The 18,022-nt window shown below is 39.8% G+C and overlaps 1 protein-coding gene across 2 annotated transcripts in view; it reads left to right on the forward strand.

Moving 5' to 3' along the window:
• The window catches only part of STK39 (serine/threonine kinase 39), a 245,451-nt gene that overhangs the window by 96,321 nt on the left and 131,108 nt on the right, over positions 1-18,022 (forward strand). The window contains exons 11-12 of one of the 2 annotated variants that reach the window (XM_018554245.1): positions 15,715-15,837; positions 17,415-17,456. In XM_018554245.1, the coding sequence (XP_018409747.1) occupies positions 15,715-15,837; positions 17,415-17,456 (165 nt within the window). The remainder of the gene's footprint in view (positions 1-15,714; positions 15,838-17,414; positions 17,457-18,022) is intronic. The other variant, XM_018554244.1, reaches the window with a different exon arrangement.

Raw genomic sequence — 18,022 nt, forward strand, 5'->3', positions numbered from 1 at the left:
TGCTGGAGTGGGGTCGTGGGGGGGGGGGGGGGGTTTATCAAAATCTGGAGCAGATTTGCATTGCAACCAATAAGCTTCTATCTCTCGTTTTTAAATCTCAAATGAGCAAACTGAAAAGAGATGCTGATTGGTTGCCTGGGCAACTGCTCCAACTCTGGCAAATTTCCCCCATTATGTATTGTGATTGGAAAAAGCATTTGATAAAAGTATGGGGTTTTATACTATATATAGAAGTAGAGCATTGACGTCGCAGAGGGCCGCAAGGAGGCACCTTACCTAGAGGCTTAAGCTGGCCATACACTGCTTAGATTTTCAAAACAACTTTTATACAAATTCAACTTTCTATTAGTTGATGGGGCCAAATCGATAATCAAATTCGACCACAGTGACGAAAAAAGGACCAGCATGGAAACATTTTCATGAGTGAAATTCTAACATTGAATGTCATTTTCGTTTGGAAACTCAATCCATTCCAAAGTTTAATGTTGGTGTCAAGGGAAATTTCGATTGACATTTGTCAGGTGTCTGATGGCATTATTGGATGGTTAAAGAAGGATCTTTTGTACGAAAGTTCGTTTGGAAACCTACTAGTGTATGACCAGCTTTTCTTAGCTCGTCCTGCCAACTGCTGAATATAAAAACCGACAGGGAAGTGTAAATGGGGGAATCAATTGATTTCCGGGTTGGCTAAGTAAAAGACGCAGTAAAGGTGTATGGCTAGCTTGGAGTTGGAGAAAGGGAAAACCTTGTTCTCTGATTTGGGATTTCAGTGCTGGAGGAATGAATAGGTTGTGCAGCACAGGATGTTAATAGACACCTCTAAATAGAGTAAAAGGTATATGTAAACCAAACACTAAAATCTTTTATAAGCTTTACTGTGGTAATGTAGTTTCAAAAAACATTTTCAATATTTTAATGAGTTCAGAAAAGGGGTACATTAATACAGGAGATGGAAGGCCTTAGTTATGAAGATAGCCTTGAGAAATTAAACTTGTTCTCCTTAGGAAAGAGGTGCTTAAGAAGGGACCTAATTGCAATTTTCAAAACCATTAATGAAGACCACAATATTCAGAATAAGATGTTTACAACAAGAACTGTATTGATGACATGAGGACACAGCAAGAGGTTGGAAGAGAGGCAGTTTAACCTTAGACTGCATAAGGGTTTTTTTTACCTACTAGTAAAAATGTGGAATTCACTTCCACAGTCAGTAGTATCCGCTGATAGCATTGATAAATTCAAGAAACATTTAGATGAGTTTCTTAGGTTACTAAATATACAAGGTTATGGGAACTACTAGAGCCGAGTATTTACAGACACATGCACATACACACACAGGTTGAATTGGATGGACCTGTGTCTTTATTCAACCTTACCTACTATGTAACTATGTATTTTAGATCTGCAGCTTTCAGAAGGGCTGATTCACACCAGCCAGCCCTATTGAACGTGTGGCTGCTGGTGTGCAGTGCAAAGGAACAATTCTGATGCACCGAACCCGACGCACCGCTCTGTTTACTTTTTTTTGTAAGAACTTTATTAAAATGGCATTTAATTGAGTTATATCAGGCACCGCATGGAGTGATGCGGTTGTACTGCATTGGACCATGGTGCATTGAATAAAAATACTGCATGCAGTACTTTTTTCAGTGCAGTGGTGTGAGCCGAGCTGTCACATGCTCTCACCATGAAGACTACAAGTGGTCATCCTAAGACATATTGCACAGATATGGCCAACTGTTGAGAAATGCCATTTAGCCTTTACTGAAGTTAGATTCATATAGACAGGACATGGCTAAAAAGAGGTTGCTGGAGTTTAACAGTGCTGAGATGCAACAAAGGATTAAAAAAACAGATTTATTACATAAATAATTTACAAAAATAAATGTTTATAATTGTTACTAAATGTCATTAAGTTAGGGTGACGCTGCTTGTCTAGATGGGCAGTACTCCATCATGAGTATTGATGGAACTTGCCAGCTCCCTTTGCCGCACATACATTCATGTTGTCCCATAAAGCAGCCCACCATATTGATTGAACAATAGAGATGTGGAGACAGAATGGGCAGGCCCATATCCAGACATCATGCAGAGTGTCTTCTTGAGACAATCTGTTCTTTTTGCATAAAAATAAAATAAAATGATTTGCTTTACTACTTCTACTACTTACATATTATCCCCCTGTATGATGAGCACAGTTTAATGCACATGCAGCATACATCAGCAGAAACATGCATTTCTGTGCAGATTATGTCTATTGATTTACACTGCAGTGCTGACTCAGGATGCTGCATGCATATGTCAGCCTGTGATCACCGTATTGGGAGCTATTAAGTACATCAATGCATGTCTGTGCTTTGAACATAAAGCAGGTATTAAAGTTTATTGGCCAGGCCTGTCCTTTCCATGTTAGTTTCATGCTTGTCTAAATCCCATGAGGGCTCATATCTGTGAGCATAGCAAGGACTTTCAGTGCTCTTAGGCCAGGTTGACACTTGCACGATCCGTGCGGATGGCCCTGCAGTCACAGAGTCGCACACCACCGCTGATCACACTGGTGGTGCTATTTTTATTTTGTATGGCACCCCAGCCGCTTTGGGTGGATCATGCGATTGGGATTTCCCATCGAGATTCCACCTGTGCAATTGAAGATGATCAGGGCTAAAAAAAGCCACGAGTCGCGTGTTGCAAAAAAGGTACATGCACCTTTTTTTTTTAACTATTGCCGCACGGATGTAACCCTATTGAAATCATGCAAGTTCCGGAATCGCCCTGGTCTGCATCAGCCCTCAGAGGAGTTATGTTCTCTTGGCTGAAAATGTAAATTTGGTTTAATTTGACGAACAGACTTTTTTCCTTTGAGTTCACCTGTAGGTTCCAGATAGGGCAGGTAGACACTGTACTTGTTGTATTTGTATATATTGTTGGTAATTTTTGTATGTATCTTTTAAAATTATCATTGGTATTTGTTCTTCCTGTTATCATGTGCAAGCATCAAGTTGGAAATAAGTTAAGTAGGGTATACACAAGTAGATTTTGCGAACAAACATTGGTACGAAAAATCCCATCAGAATGTTTGAAAATCCCATCAGAGACTTGGCGATTTTCGTTCGAAATTCCGTTTGATTTTCCATTTGATTTTGGAATGAATGGAGTTTCCTAAACAATAACCACATTCACTGTTAGAATTTTGTATGGTTGAGAAACATTTTCCTACTGCACCTTCAAATTTTTTCCCCGACCCCATCGATTTGACCCCATCAGCGATTAGAATCTCGAATAAACGTTCCAAAATCGATTTTGTTTGTTCAAAATTCTAACCGTGTATACCTTACTTAAGGCTGTAGAATATCTGCTGAGATTATATGCCCATCCTCCAATTACGTATCCCAATGATAGGACCCATCGTGATCCTTTTGCTGATGATTATGGTGTCACATGAGGTAATTTTCCCCCTTTACTCTTCTGTGTGGGAGACTGAGGGGTTGATTGTACTCGCAAAGATATCTGAAACAATGTGGAAAACCTCCCTGTGCAATTGGTACTTTTTATAGGGCTAAAGGCTGGACATATGCAGTCATATCAAGAGAATTTACACAAGTTATGTAGTGTTTAGGCCTACCTTACATAGACAATCAAACTTCATAGTTCTTGCTAAATCTTGCTTCAGGTCAGAATCTGATGTTGGGGTGAAAGGCGTAACTGCAATTTGGCATTTCACACTGTCATTGTAAAACCACCATTTACCACTTCCATACAGCTGCCATATGTACAGTGGAGGGTAAATATATATACTCATATATTTCCTTCATATTTGGGTAAAGGGACAATACCTGCATTCTATTGTTTGCTTTAAAAATAACCTATGAGGGTTGAATGGGAGCTGCCATTTATGTTCTGGGACGTTCATTGCCTGATGGGTCACTGACTTGGAATAACCACACAGCCAGTGAAGTCTGACAATCCTATGTTCCTCTTTTTGTATACTGGTTTAGGGATTTATGATGCAAGCCTGCACTAATAAAGTGACTCCGCCATAAGAGGATTATGGGGACTGCCTTTGCAGGCTTTCTTCTGAAAATGTTAGATTCCTGGTTTTGTCTGCCTTTGATATGCTTGTTACTGTTCCACAACTAATGCTGTAAATGAGTGTCAGAAATGCGTCACATCTACTTTTTCCTATACTTGTTCTGGGTCAGCAACTTAGACACCATTAAAGTCAAAGCAACAGAATGACAGCCGAGGAACTAGCATCAAAAGAGAGGTCAGCAATGGCAGCTTCAGTTATGTGGACAGTGGCAGCTGCTGTGTTTCCATTCTTACAAGTTGCCTTTAAGAGGATATCTGGTGAGGTCCTTGGTACCCTAAAGTGTTCTGATCACCACTCGATTGTTCCCATTTTGGCAGGATTATTTGACAACTCTGTACTTTTGAACTTACCGTTGAGATAATCACAATCTCCTTTCATCTGTATATTGCAGAATAGATCTAACATAACTGTTAGCATATAACCAAATTGATTTTGTTTATAATAAAAGAAGGCTTGGGCTTGCTCTTCAGCTTCAGAGAACAATCTCGGCATAATGACGGTCTTTAAAAGCATATTATCTATCTTCATTTTCAAATGATCTCCTGTGATGAGTGTGATTTACTAAACACACATCACAACATCATTAAACGTATTGTTAATGTTTTTAAAAAGGGTCGCTGTAAGCCTAAAAACTTGAATCTGAAGAAAAAGGCTTAGTTGGTGGTTTACAGACTGTTAATTGTTTAAATGCAATAGTACTCTAAGGCAAATTCTACCACTAGAAAGTTTAATTAACACTGGCTGGGGATGTTCTGCAGAAACTCATTACATACTGTACTCATCTAAAATAAACCTAATGCTTTTTTCCAACTGCATGCAAGAATAACATCTATGGCAATAATTCTTAATGGGCTAGAATGAATAGAAACTGTGTTTTCATCTATTATATGAATTCTCTGGATGTGGAAAGCATTATGCAGTATTATAAAAGTCTCTGCTTAAAACCAAGGAAGATGTATGGGGTGAGCGGGATTAGTTTGCCCGTCCCTCACACTGCCCTGCGGGACCCCGCAGGGAAATATCTTCTCATAACAACATTACTCTTTTTGGTTTATGATAGAATGGTGAAGGGCTAAGGTTCAGCCCTTCTCCACTTCTAAAGGTGCCCATACACCTATTGATTATCGTTCGTAAATTGTCCACAAATGGTGTTTCGAACGATAATCGATCAGTTAATGGGAACCTAACGATTTTTTTCACTGTGTTCCTGGCCGATTTTTTTCCGATGGGTGAGGCTGGAAAACTTTTTTCTAATCGTACAAAAATCGATGGATTAGTGGCATTTTCGTACGTAAAAAAATCGCAACATAAACACTGCACATGCGCAAACAAAAATCCATTCTGTCGATCAACAAAATTCGGTTAGTTAGTATTGCTAACGAACGGTTATCGAAACGACATTGGTGTGTGCTTGATGGGCTGTTTGGGCTAAAATCAAAAGAGGGTTATTAGCAGCAACGGAAATTTCCAAATGAAAATTGCAGAGTGCATGTCCAGCTTAAAAGGTATTTTTATTGGTGTCTGTGTTCACTTCTTATCCCAAGTGGCTCTAATAAACAGAGCAGAAAGTGAGGTTTGGAGTGTATCTAAAACCAAAATGTTTAAATTTGCATTGGGTAGAGTAGGGAACAATAAGAACTTTGGTTACGTTTTTATTGCTGACTGTATCTTTTGGGGGAGAATCATCCTTTATATTTGTCCTGATGACCATTGTCACGGATGCCGAAAAAATTGGGAAATCCAGCATTTTATGGTTCTTGTCAGAACAGGAGTTGAGGTGAAATCTTCCCATAGGTACACCTGTAATGGTGACATCTGTCTAAGAGATGTTTCTCTCACTTCCTGTTTTCTCCAAGGCAAGTGAAATAAAATTTCCCTAATGAGACAAAGCCAAAACTGAAAAAAGTTTAGGTTTTAGGGTTAGTTCACACCAGAAGCGCAGTTGCATTGCGATCCGTTTTGACGTGTTTGTGATGCATTTTTGATGCGTTCAAATGCGTTTTTTCCCCCTGGATGATGCCACAATCAATTCTGTTTTGTTTTTTTTTTGTATGCGTTCTGTTGTGCTTGCATGCGTTTTGATGCGTTCCGGTGCAATTAGATGCAGGTAAAATAGGACAAGCAGTACTTTTTCTGACTGCATCTGAACAGACTGCAATGGTGTGAATACAGCACGAGAAAGACCATAGGAAAGCATTGTGATGTATTTTGGCTGCAGCAGTCAAACTGAACGGACTGCATCACAACTGCATATGGTGTGGACTAGCTCTTAAATTTACTTTAATGTTTGGAGAAAATTGATAGATTTCCCTCACTTTCCTGCATCTCTGAAATTGGCAAGTAGTGATGGTCCACTAGAGGGCACCTGCTCTGCAACCATCAGACAGGGCAGCTTGCAGCATTTTACTTTGAGTGCCTGGTATTTAAAAATCATTGCTGCCTTGAAAAGGTTCAAGCACATATAAATTTGATGCTAAATAATGTCTCAAATGAAAAAGGTCATAAAACTTGAAAATGTTAGTAACTTACCCTAAACCTAACCTCAAACTTAAGAACTTAACACATCCGGTAACCTCACAAAATCAAACAATTCTCATTCAGTTTGTTTGTTGAAGATTTATATTTTTATGACAACAAATATGTGAATCAGTGACAATTGCCATCCTCATTATTTTTCCTATACCTTGGATACCTTGATAAAATATTTTTTATAGCTGTATTTCCTTTATGAAAAAGATTTAATAAAACTTTATTAAAAAAAAAACACACCCCTTAACCTCAGTATATGCCCTATACCTAACTACTAACAAAGGACCTTTAATAGTTGGGTGAAGCCTGTTCAGATTATTTAAAGCTACAGTAGTTCGTATAACACCTGTATTCAACTATGAGAGGCTCTACTTAAAGGTTGCTTTAAAGGTTGCAATGAAGCTGCGGAATGCTTTTTAAATGTCCGGTGTGGTAGATAGGTGGTAAAGCTTTTTGTCTAGTTCACACAGGTTTTAGCTTGAAAACATTCAAGAACACCACCCACAGCATTGTAAAAACAAAAACAAACAGCAGTTTGGTGACTCCGCTTTCTGGAGTGCCGTTTATAAATGACACTGCAGAAAACAGTGCACCCTTTGAATGCGTAAGATCAAGCTGTCACTAGTCATTCAGAGTAACAACTACCCCAATGACTATACTGTGTAGGGCACAGGTATGGTTGCAACACGTATAATCATCAAAGATTTGCCTATTCCAAGCAATTAAACCAAGCTGCTGTAAACTAACATTGAATGAAATAGCCACAATTAAAGGAGAACTATGGCATCAGTGATATTTTCCCCATAGTTCTCCTAAGGGTCACGGGAGGACATAAACTAGCGCCCTCCCGTCACCCAAAGCTCAGTATACTGCGAGCTACAGCTCGCGGTATACTGAGACGCCACAGCCGGGACGGATCCCGACAATACTGTCTGGATCCACCCAGCTGCGTGAATGACAGCTGGCTCTGCCTATATAGAGGCAGAGTCAGCTGTACCTGCCCCCTCCCCCGTCCGTTTTGCCAGTCAGTGCTGGAGGATCGGATGGGGGGGCGGGAATCCCTGCAGGCAGCCGTGAGTGACAGTCACAGCTCTCTGCAGGCACAGGATCGAGAAGTGAGCGATCAACGGTATGTGTTCGCTCCCTTCCCGATCTATTGAGCCATACTGTGAGAGTTTAATTGTCACACGTCGGCTCGAACCATGAGGCTGAGTGATTTTCACTCGCCTCATAGTTCTCTTAAGAACATTAGAAACAAAAACTAAAACAGTGCAACCTTGCAGCTCTGTGGAAGCACAGGAAGAAAGCACTCATACTCACACTCAACTAGAAAATAAGAGCACCAAAGCACACTGGCACAGTGTAGTAGTTCAAAAACCTTTATTGTGAAATAGTTAATAGAATGAATGCACTTACAAAACTATTTGTTGTGTAGAAGCCAAACTGGAAATAGAGGAAGGTTAGTGGTGGAGCGGCCCACATATCCTCAGGATGGAGCCGCTGTATGAGAAGCTGAGAGCGCTGTGTCCAGAGCAGCAAATCCCAGTGACTCATTCACAGTGACTGTGTGATTCATTCAGAGCGGCTATGTACCTTGTGATGCTGTAAGCCGATCACAATGATCATAAATGTCAACAAAAAATGTGAACTATGCCTCCTGTTGGGCTTTAATTGCTTTGCAGGGCTCAATTAGAGATTTACCCTCACTTTTTGTCCTGGAGACAATGAGAAACTCTGCAACAGAGACACATACAAAAATAGAAATCTGACAAGGCTCTGCCTTCCCCTATGCCCGTAAAAACAGTATTTTTGTTGCTGTTGGGGAATTCCCCTCACTTCCTGTCCAGTAAAAAGTTGTCAGTGGCCAGAAATGAATGTAAAGCAAAACAAACGACAAACGCACTCAACAATTTGTTACCAGTTGTACAGTAAGGTGCACACGAAATGGGCTTTAAACAGTAGAACAGTAGAAAGGCATCATGGCACACTCACAAACTAGCATGTAAAACAACTTGTCTCACCACTAAGGACAATGACAGAGGTTTGGATACACGTCTTCTGCAAAGGATGTGTAAGCCGCACTGCCGCGCCAAGGCACCTCTTATAGTGCGGTCCTAACTCTAAACTATGAGAGTCTCCATCTTGGAGCACATGGGGCAGAAGATATCAAATTGGGTGCAAGGTTGTCAGGAAAATGAATGTAGCCCCCTTTCTAATGTAGCCCTCAATAGCAGTAAAAATCTGACAGGGGTGCTAACTATTCCCCACTCTATCCACACCTAAGGAAATACAGTTTTGACTGGATATACACTTTAATGAGCTAACTAAATGTTTGGCAGGATCAGGAGGCATTTGTTTGCACTTGCAAAAACGCTGTCAATGGTATATTTAACAGACCAAAAGGAAGCAAGTAGGACATTCATAGTTAGCGTTTACATGCACTTTAAATGAAAGAGATGCCCAAACTACAGCAATAATACCTTAATTATATTTATGGAAATATTCTTATGGGAATCATACTGACAATATATTATCATTTTTGTTTTCTTCAAAATGCACAACATCTCACATTTTGTGATGAAAACGCCACACCATACATTCAACATTCTCAATGATCTACATGAGCAGGTGGCTTCTCATATCAGTTCAACAGAGATAGCCAGTAGGAGACAGCTTGGATGAACTCTATCCAGCTCGGAGCCTCCCTGAGGCTTATGCTACCTAAATGATATGACAGCAGTTAGAAGCAGCTATGATATGCATGGCAGAGCTTATGTTGGGAGAGGGCTGCGGGGAGTGAAGAAGACGTTAACTCTGCAGTCAGAAAAGACTTGTCAGTCTTTGTGAACTGCAGGGTAGACAGTTATTTCAACTGCGGGATATAACACTGAGACCTGCATGATCCCTGTGTACTCTTTCAGTAATAACCCAGCAAGCCTATCACTGTTTAATGACTAATAATGGGAATACTTGAATGCATAAATAAAATAAAGGTTGCATCATTAATATAATTTGTTGAAGCGGATTTATACTTATGGAATTTAGTCAGCTTTGATTTTAATTACTTACCAAAGCCATGATTAAAGTAAAATATTCTGTGAAAATGTGTTGCCACTTGTACTGAACATGTCTTTTTATAAATATGCTTCAAAAAATTGCTCCTGCCTGTTCAACCTTTTTAGCATGACTCCTTCACTAGCTTCAATGATTGGTAGCAGCGACTCCATCCTAACTATATGGGCAAATGCAGTGTGCTTTCAGTTTGCATTTAAGATCAGTTTGAAATGAGTGTCAACACAAGTGCTTCTAACCTGCATCTGACCTATTGTAAAGCTGCATCAAGCTACTTCAAGCTGGTTTTGCATTCCTATTGACTTGTATATGAAGAAAAGCAGTTCTATTGGTTGAAAAATACAGACAGTCCCATCTTTGAAATCACAAAAGGATGGAGCTTTGTATTTTGGATGTGATTGAGTGGAACAGTCTTTAAGAGCCCAGCTGGTTGGAGCCACCTCTGCCCAAAAGGAGTTTTGCTGAATACAGGGGTACACTGAGTTAGAATAGGGACTCCATGCTAGCCAGTTGTACTTCACACACAGATGTATGTTTGGTTGGACTTACCCTTTAACACATGATTGTGGATTTTGTTTCAACGATCTAATAGCATATTAAATAAATATGTTGCCTTTTTTACTCATTAAAGTGACACTAAGCTCAGGAGTTAAATCTTAAAAATGCATTTAAGTAGATATGCTATTAACAAAAATGTAGCTTATTTCTGTATCACTCGGCTGTAGAACCTTAAAATCATCTCTGAATTCATGCTGACACTGTCCTTCCTTTTTTGAGGGTGGCTACTTTTGTTCCCCATGGTCCTGTGTGTGTTGTAAAGATGCCACCGCTCCAAGCTCACTCCTGTGATGGACTGCAATCTCACATTTAGTTAGCTAATTTGTATTGAAGTTATAGTGCATCACGGGAGCAAACTTGGAGCGGTGACTACTTTGCAACACACACTGGGACCATGAGGAACAAAAATAGCCACCCTACAGAAGCAAGGACAGTGTTGGCATCAATTCGGAGATGATTTGAGGTTCTACAGCTGAGTGATACACAAATAAGCTACGCTTTTGTTAATAATTAAGGTACTTGAATGTATTTTTCCTTTTTAACTTCTGAGTTCAGTGTCACTTTAAGCTCTTTCGCAGGCATGTTCATGATTTTATTGACTATTTAGTGATACTTGTTTAAGGTAACAACAGACATTAATAGTTATAACCACTTAACATGTGACATGAACAGTTCATGCCAGATTAAACCCTTGAGTTTTTTGAGACAGATGGGCCTATTTACTAATTTAATGGTTTTCAGTCATCCTTGTTCAGATGTGTAGCTGCTGTGAAATCTCCTAAAGGGTTCACACTTAAAATGTCACAATATTTACAGACAAAAAGCTTTTAGGGTCTCATTTACATGGGCATGCACTTATATACAGTATATTTAGGTGCCTTTATAGGACATTTGTAAATGCATACAAATTATACAATGCACACTGTCTATTTACTTTCAGGTGCATTTATTTTAGCTCCATTTAAAAAAAAAACAATAGGTGTGTCCCGGGGCAGGTTAGATTTATAGACACATGAGTAACTCTCCTTAATCCATTAATTATGGATTGTGTGTTGCCAGATGTTTTTTGTCCAAGAACATGATGAAGAGTATATTGAGGAAACGAAGTAACCTCTTAACATATGGATGGCTCAGCATAGGAGGGCAAACTCTGCAGGTCAAGACTCAGAAATATTTCTACACAAAGGGACATTCTTTTGAGGACAGTGAGGTGCACATTTTGGACTTAAAGGACAACTAGTTTGCAAGAGGTGTGAAAGAAGCCATCTACTTCAAACTGTAGCAACCATCCATAAGCAGGGATGGAGGCCTTCAACAGGACCTGCCATGCAGATAGATATTTGAGAACAATTTAGACCTTTAGCAATGTGACTCAAACAATTAACATCTGTAGTCACAAGGATAACTACATGCATCAAGACAGATCTTTATTGTCCAAGATGACATACTGGGATTGGATTATGTAATTAGAACAGGGTGGCTTCACAAAATGTCATGCTTCCCTTCATGTTCTTGGACAACAAAGATCTGTCTTGATGCATGGAGTCCCCTTGTGACTGTTTGCAGCGAAACATTGTTGCGTGAATAGTTTTAGGTGTGTCAGGGGCTCTTATTAGTTATTATTCTGCTTGAACAGTAGCAGAGCTATTTTAAATTGTAACTGAGGAGTTTAACTTTTCTGAAAAAAAGCCCAATGCATCCTTCTTTGGTGGGGGGGGGGGCTACATGCTGAAACCCAGGAGCTGTTTGCAAATATTTGGGGGCATCTGGGGGAGTCCTAAGTAGCACTGAAGTCAGCTAACACTTAGGGTCACCAGATATAGCTAGCTATCACCTTATAAACTGGAATATATTAACAAAACACGTTTGCTTTATTTATATTTGGTTCATGATTGCCAAATCGTAAGCATGTTTAGAACTAAATGGTATTAAAATGTTGTATTGTGGGTGCACACAGATTAATTACAAAGTGCTAGAAAACATAGGTTTAAAATGTTGCAAATCTTATATAGATTTTATTATATAGATTTATATAGATTTTATTGTGCATTGGTATTTTGTTTTGGGGTGTAATTTGTTTTAGGCGGAACTACCCCCTCCCCCCCACTACAAGGGTTAAGTTCCCCTTTTTGTCTAGGAGGCTCAAATAAAGATGTATTATGCGCCTGATCCTCGCTCCTGCTGGCTTCTTCTGGGCTGCTAGACCTGTCCCCCCCAGCCTCTTATCCCAGTGGCTCCTGCTGCCTAAGGACCGCTGACATCATCACATCTTATGCAGGTCCATTAGGCGTGAAGACACCGAGTAACATGCCATAGCCAGAGAGGAGGGGGAGAGAGGTGAGTGCTGAATGCTGCGGGATTGAGGTTCTGGTGAGTAATACAGCTTTATTTGAGCCCCAAAACGATCACTTAACCCTTGCAGTGTGGGATTAGCCCCACTGTAAGGGTAAGTGTTTTCTGTACTTGAAGTTTTTTATTTTATGAATGATAGTGTTTTAAAGTTCCACTTCTAGGATGGTGGGTTTGTACCAAAAAAAAGTGTATCTAAAATCAAAATCTTTTAAAGTTTATAAATACAGAATTTTGAGTTGCCACCAGAAAAGGAATGGATTACAATCTTCTAATGGGGATAATTGTTTCGGTGACAACTTTTTAAATGGGATTTTCCTCACTTTGAACACAACAGGAAGTTAGAGGAAACATATCTAAAAGACAGAAACTGAGGGGAACAAAAATTGGCTTTAACAAAAATTGCATCCACTAATAAATGTCAAAGCCAAATGCACAAAGTAGTACTATAGCAATACAAGTGCATTTAATTCACTCTCGGAATTTGTAGTCCTGTTATAAATTGCACATCACATTCTAGGTGCAGTATAAGAGCCATTGGAATATAATTCTTGTCAACAACAGAAACGGTCGGCCCAGTTGTGTAATGATTTGCATTGGGCTGTTCATGCCATGAGCGACTCTTGCAGGATCCTTGATAGTTTTCTGATGTTGTCTTGTTTTGCTCAAGTAGGTTGAGCAGAGTCCTGAAAATACAAGCTTGGTACCAGGGTCTGACAAAGAGCAAGATGGCAGCAGAAGGGTACTTGATAGTATAGTAGAATTTAGTTTCTGGGTGTTCTTAGTTCACATTTTTAAGCATGTGTTTATAATGCTTGCTTGCATGCTTTTAAGTCTAAGTTTATTTCTTTAGCTGTAGCATTTGACGTTGGTATGTAGTTTTGTCACAATGGGGCTTATTTCAGTCATGCAAACTGAATACCTGGAACCAATTTGCTGCCAGATTTAATTAGGCCTTTCACAGGCAGATATCATTTTTGATAACATTTCCACCAGTCTTTGTTGCCAACACCAAGTGTCATTTTAATGACATTTTGTTCAATTTCTCTGCAACATCCTCTCCAGAAGTTAATGATCCACACTTGGTGGCAGATATTTTCTGCACGCTGGAAAGCTTCTGTAGTTGATAATCGAATTCCGCATCACACATGAAAGCTGGTTCATTAACCCCTGCGCTATCCCAGTTATTGCCAGTGGAGCGAGGGTCATTTTCACTGCTTAAAATTAGGCCTGTATGTCTTGTTATTGACAAAGAATCGGACAGACACAGTAGCCTCTCAAATGATATAATATTGCTTAACAGACCAGCACCATGATCGTTTGATGAATGAGAGACAATTGTATTTATGTTTTACAGGTGCATACATAGCGCTGATAATTTACACAGCACTTTACCTAGTGAACATTCACATCAGTCCCTGCCCTCAAGGAGCTTACAATCTAAGGTCCCTATCTCACATGCATACATACAAGCACAGGGGGAACATGCAAACTCCTTGCAGATAGTTATGTGGCCAGGATTCGAACCAGGGACCACTAGTCCTGCAAGGCAGAAACGCTAACTACTGCGCCTCTGTGCTGCCAATTATTAGCATTTTTATTATCAGCAATTTTATTAGCATAAATGTTCAGTTAATAAAAAACCTGAATGACTGCAGGGTTGTACTTGCTGCTGTTGTGTTAAAACTCATAGCATTGTCTTTCCTGATTGCTAAGTAGGAGGGTCTGTCGGGTGAATTGGTATGTTCATCCCTTTCTTGTAATAAGATGTAAACTGCTCGAAAAGCAGTCAGTGTTGCCATAGTTAGACTTAATGTTGCCATGGTTACACATTTTAAATTTTTGGCAGTTTCAGGAAATGGCAGATTGAAAAAGAGGTAATATTTTAATGACATTAACAAAATAGCTTCGGTAGCGGTTATATATGTTTATACAGAAAAGTGTTTTTGTTTTATTTATAAATAACAAATCTGCCATATGATTTGCAAATAAGCCTCACTGTGATTTAGTGAAATTCTGTGGCTCTGCAGTGAAAGTTTTCTGTGGATAAATGGTGCCCTTATAGACAGGTGTGAAGACCCAAGCTTTTCATACTCTCATTCATGAGTGGATTATGACAGCTGTCAGCGTGGTTCTGTGTATGGAGACCAAAAATACAAATAACTCAAAATCTTCACACCCTTCTAATGGCATTTTAAGTGAAATGTATTGCTTTTCGATTCTCAGATGTATTATATCATTTATGCACATGCCAACTTCTTTTCAGGTGAAAAGGGGAAATGGTTTCCCAGTAGTTGTGTACTGTGCCCTGCAGACCAACAAACCTAAAGATAACATTGTCACATAGGTACCATAATCATAAAAATGTGCCCTATGGGCATTTTGGGAACTGGTGACTTCACTGAGTGCACTATTTGTCCATAAGTTTGTGGACACCTGACCATCACACCTGTATGATCTTATCGAACAGTTCGTTCTAAAACCATGGGAATTATTATGGAGTTGCCTTCCCCCTGTTTGCTGCTATAACAGCCTCCTCTCTTCCTTTCCAGTAAACATTGTAGTGTCCGTGGAAATGTGTTAGCTAAAAATGCATTTGTGAGGGCAGGTCTTGATATTGACTAGGCAACCTGGTTCAAGGTCTACCTTCCAATGCATCCCAAAGGTGTTCATTATATTTGAGGTCAGGGCTGTACAGGCTGCAGGAGTTCTTTCACACCAAACTCTTTGCTTTCTAGACCTGGCTTTGCCCACAGGGGCACAGTCATGTTGTAACAGAAAATAACCTCCCTCAAACTGTTTTTACAAGGTTGCAAATGCACAATTGTGTAAAATGTCCTACCAATACCCTTCAATAGAAACCCTGAATTCAATCATTTGGAGGGGTTTCTACATACAGTGTAGGTGTGATATTTGGGTGTCCATATATTTTGGCCATATAGGCTATTTCACTAATGTCTTAGGCTCCTTATGAAATAGTAGGCTGGTAGCTTAATTATCGCAAAAGCCTGCAAAATAGTTGTCCAGCACCATTTCTAGCTGATGGGTACCCTTTTACAACTTGGAATGTCTTCTTATTCAGGAATAAGTATAATCAAATATTTCTGTTATGTCAGGTTAGAAGAGTTCCGGGCTCAAGTGGCCACCTCCATAAAACAGAAGATGGCGACTGGGAGTGGAGCGATGACGAATTAGATGAAAAAAGTGCTGAATACCAAGATGCATTATCCAAAGAAAAGGTATTGTCTCGTAGGGGAGCCTGGGATGGGGCAGCTTACATAGTTACATAGTATTTGAGGTTGAATAAAGACATTAGTCCATCAAGTCCAACCTATTAGGATCTCATTCTAGGAGTACCTGTACCCCTGTATATTACGGTCCCTTAAGAAATCGTCCAAAAGTTTCTTGAACAATTCCACATTATTTGCTGAAATCACCGCCTGTGGCAGTGAGTTCCAGACCCTAACTGATCTTACTGTGAAGAACCCCCTTCGCCCCTTGTGCTGGAATTTTTTTTCCACCAATTTTAGGTGATGGCCTCTAGTTTTTGTAACGGAGTTAATTTTAAACAGTTTATCGCTAATGTTGCTGCCACCATTAAACATTTTGTACATGGAAATCATATCCCCCCTTAATCTCCTCACCTCCAATGTGAACATGTTTAAATTTAGTAGCCTCGTCTCGTAGCTCTGGTCCTCCATACCCCTAATTAGTTTGGTTGCCCTTCGCTGGACTTTTTCCAACTCAAGGACATCTTTTCTTAGTACACTTGTGTTTGGAAGACATGGGATGCTTTGAAACTCCAAGGCTGACTGTAGAATCATGCTTTGATTTTGGTCTTGCCCCCTAATTTTCACCAGCAGAACTTTCTTGAAGAATGAGAGTCCTTTATCCAGACCCAAGTGACCAACATTTTGGGACAGCACATGTTCCCTGTTTTTTTTGCAATCACTGTGCCTTTAGAAACGGGCCTTTCTTTGGTAATAAAACATTGGTTGGTGATATTCGTTTCAGTGATGTATGAATAAAAGACGATTATTCTTCAAGAAAGGTGTGCTGGTAGAAATACTTACCGTATTTTTCGCTCCATAAGACGCACTTTTTTTCCCCCAAAAGGAGGGGGTAAATGTGCCTGCGTCTTATGGAGCGAATACCTATTGCCCGACGCCCGGGACATGCAGTTTCGGGCGCCGGGCGAGTAGTTTCTTTTTGTACACTCAGCCCTGCTCCTGACAAGCAGAGCTGAATGTACAGTGGGAGCCGCTGTTCGTTTAATACAAGGGATCTAATTAGATCCCTTGTATTAAATCGAGCGGCGGCGGCATCGGCGATCGTGTCCGCCCCCAGCCGTGCTTTTCTGGGTACCCCGTTCCTCTGGGGGACCGTGACCCGTCACGGTCCCCCATAGGAGCTCATTGAACGTCGTTCTTCGTCTGCTCCGTGTGATTACTGAGACAGCGCCACCTGTCTCAGCAGTCACTAACTGCAGCTTCTGTGACAGAATTTCTGTCATAGAATTTCTGTCACAGAAGCCATGCGTCCTATCGTCCGGAGCGTCTTATAGACCGCAAAATAGGGTATATGTTGACTGTAGAATCTGACTATAAGTATGTATATTTTACTTGACCTCTCCTGGCTTGGGCAATATAAGACAATGTCATTTGTACAAATACAGTAACTGCAGGCTGGCTACAAAGGGATGTGCCCAGAAATGTTTTAGATAGAAGGGGGGTTTACACTTCCATACCCAGTATACATATTATTCACAATGCTTAATGTTAGGCATCAGGCTAATGTCTTTTTTTCTCCTGCTTAGTCAAGACGAATCGATGATGACAGTGAAAATGCAGAGGTAAGTGTCCTAATATGTTTTTTCAATATTAATTTAGTTTAATTCATGTGGGCTATAATATGAGACATGTATAGTTTATATTAATGGGTTGGTTTATTAAAAGTGGAGATGTTTCCCACAGCAATCAGATTTATGGTTTAAGGTTTTTCCTTAATTATGAATCTTATTGGTATAACTTAAAGTTTATAATTTCTGTATATGTAGATGGTAGAAGAGGTATTTTTTAAATTGTAACAGTTTAAATAAACCATCCTAGAGCTGGTTCTGTTTAGAAAATTGCCTTTAGGGGGGCCTTAAAAATGCATCTATCCTTAAGCATACTAAGAGCACTTATAGGGTTTCTTTGACTGGTTAGCTGATCTGGACATAATAAGCCCAATAATGAGAGTAGCATGCAAAGTTTATTGTATGTAGAGTATTCTGCAAACTGATTGAGCTTTCATCCTGAAATGTGGAGGTGAATGGTGGGAATGGAATATTTTCTCCTATAATAGGCATGGCAACAGTGATCTATCCCATTACACTGCATATAAGGTAAATATTATATGACAAATCTTCATTTAATCCTTGAC

Source organism: Nanorana parkeri, unplaced genomic scaffold, assembly GCF_000935625.1.
Source record: "Nanorana parkeri isolate BGI_ZX_2015 unplaced genomic scaffold, ASM93562v1 scaffold149, whole genome shotgun sequence".
Taxonomy (NCBI): Eukaryota; Metazoa; Chordata; class Amphibia; order Anura; family Dicroglossidae; genus Nanorana; species Nanorana parkeri.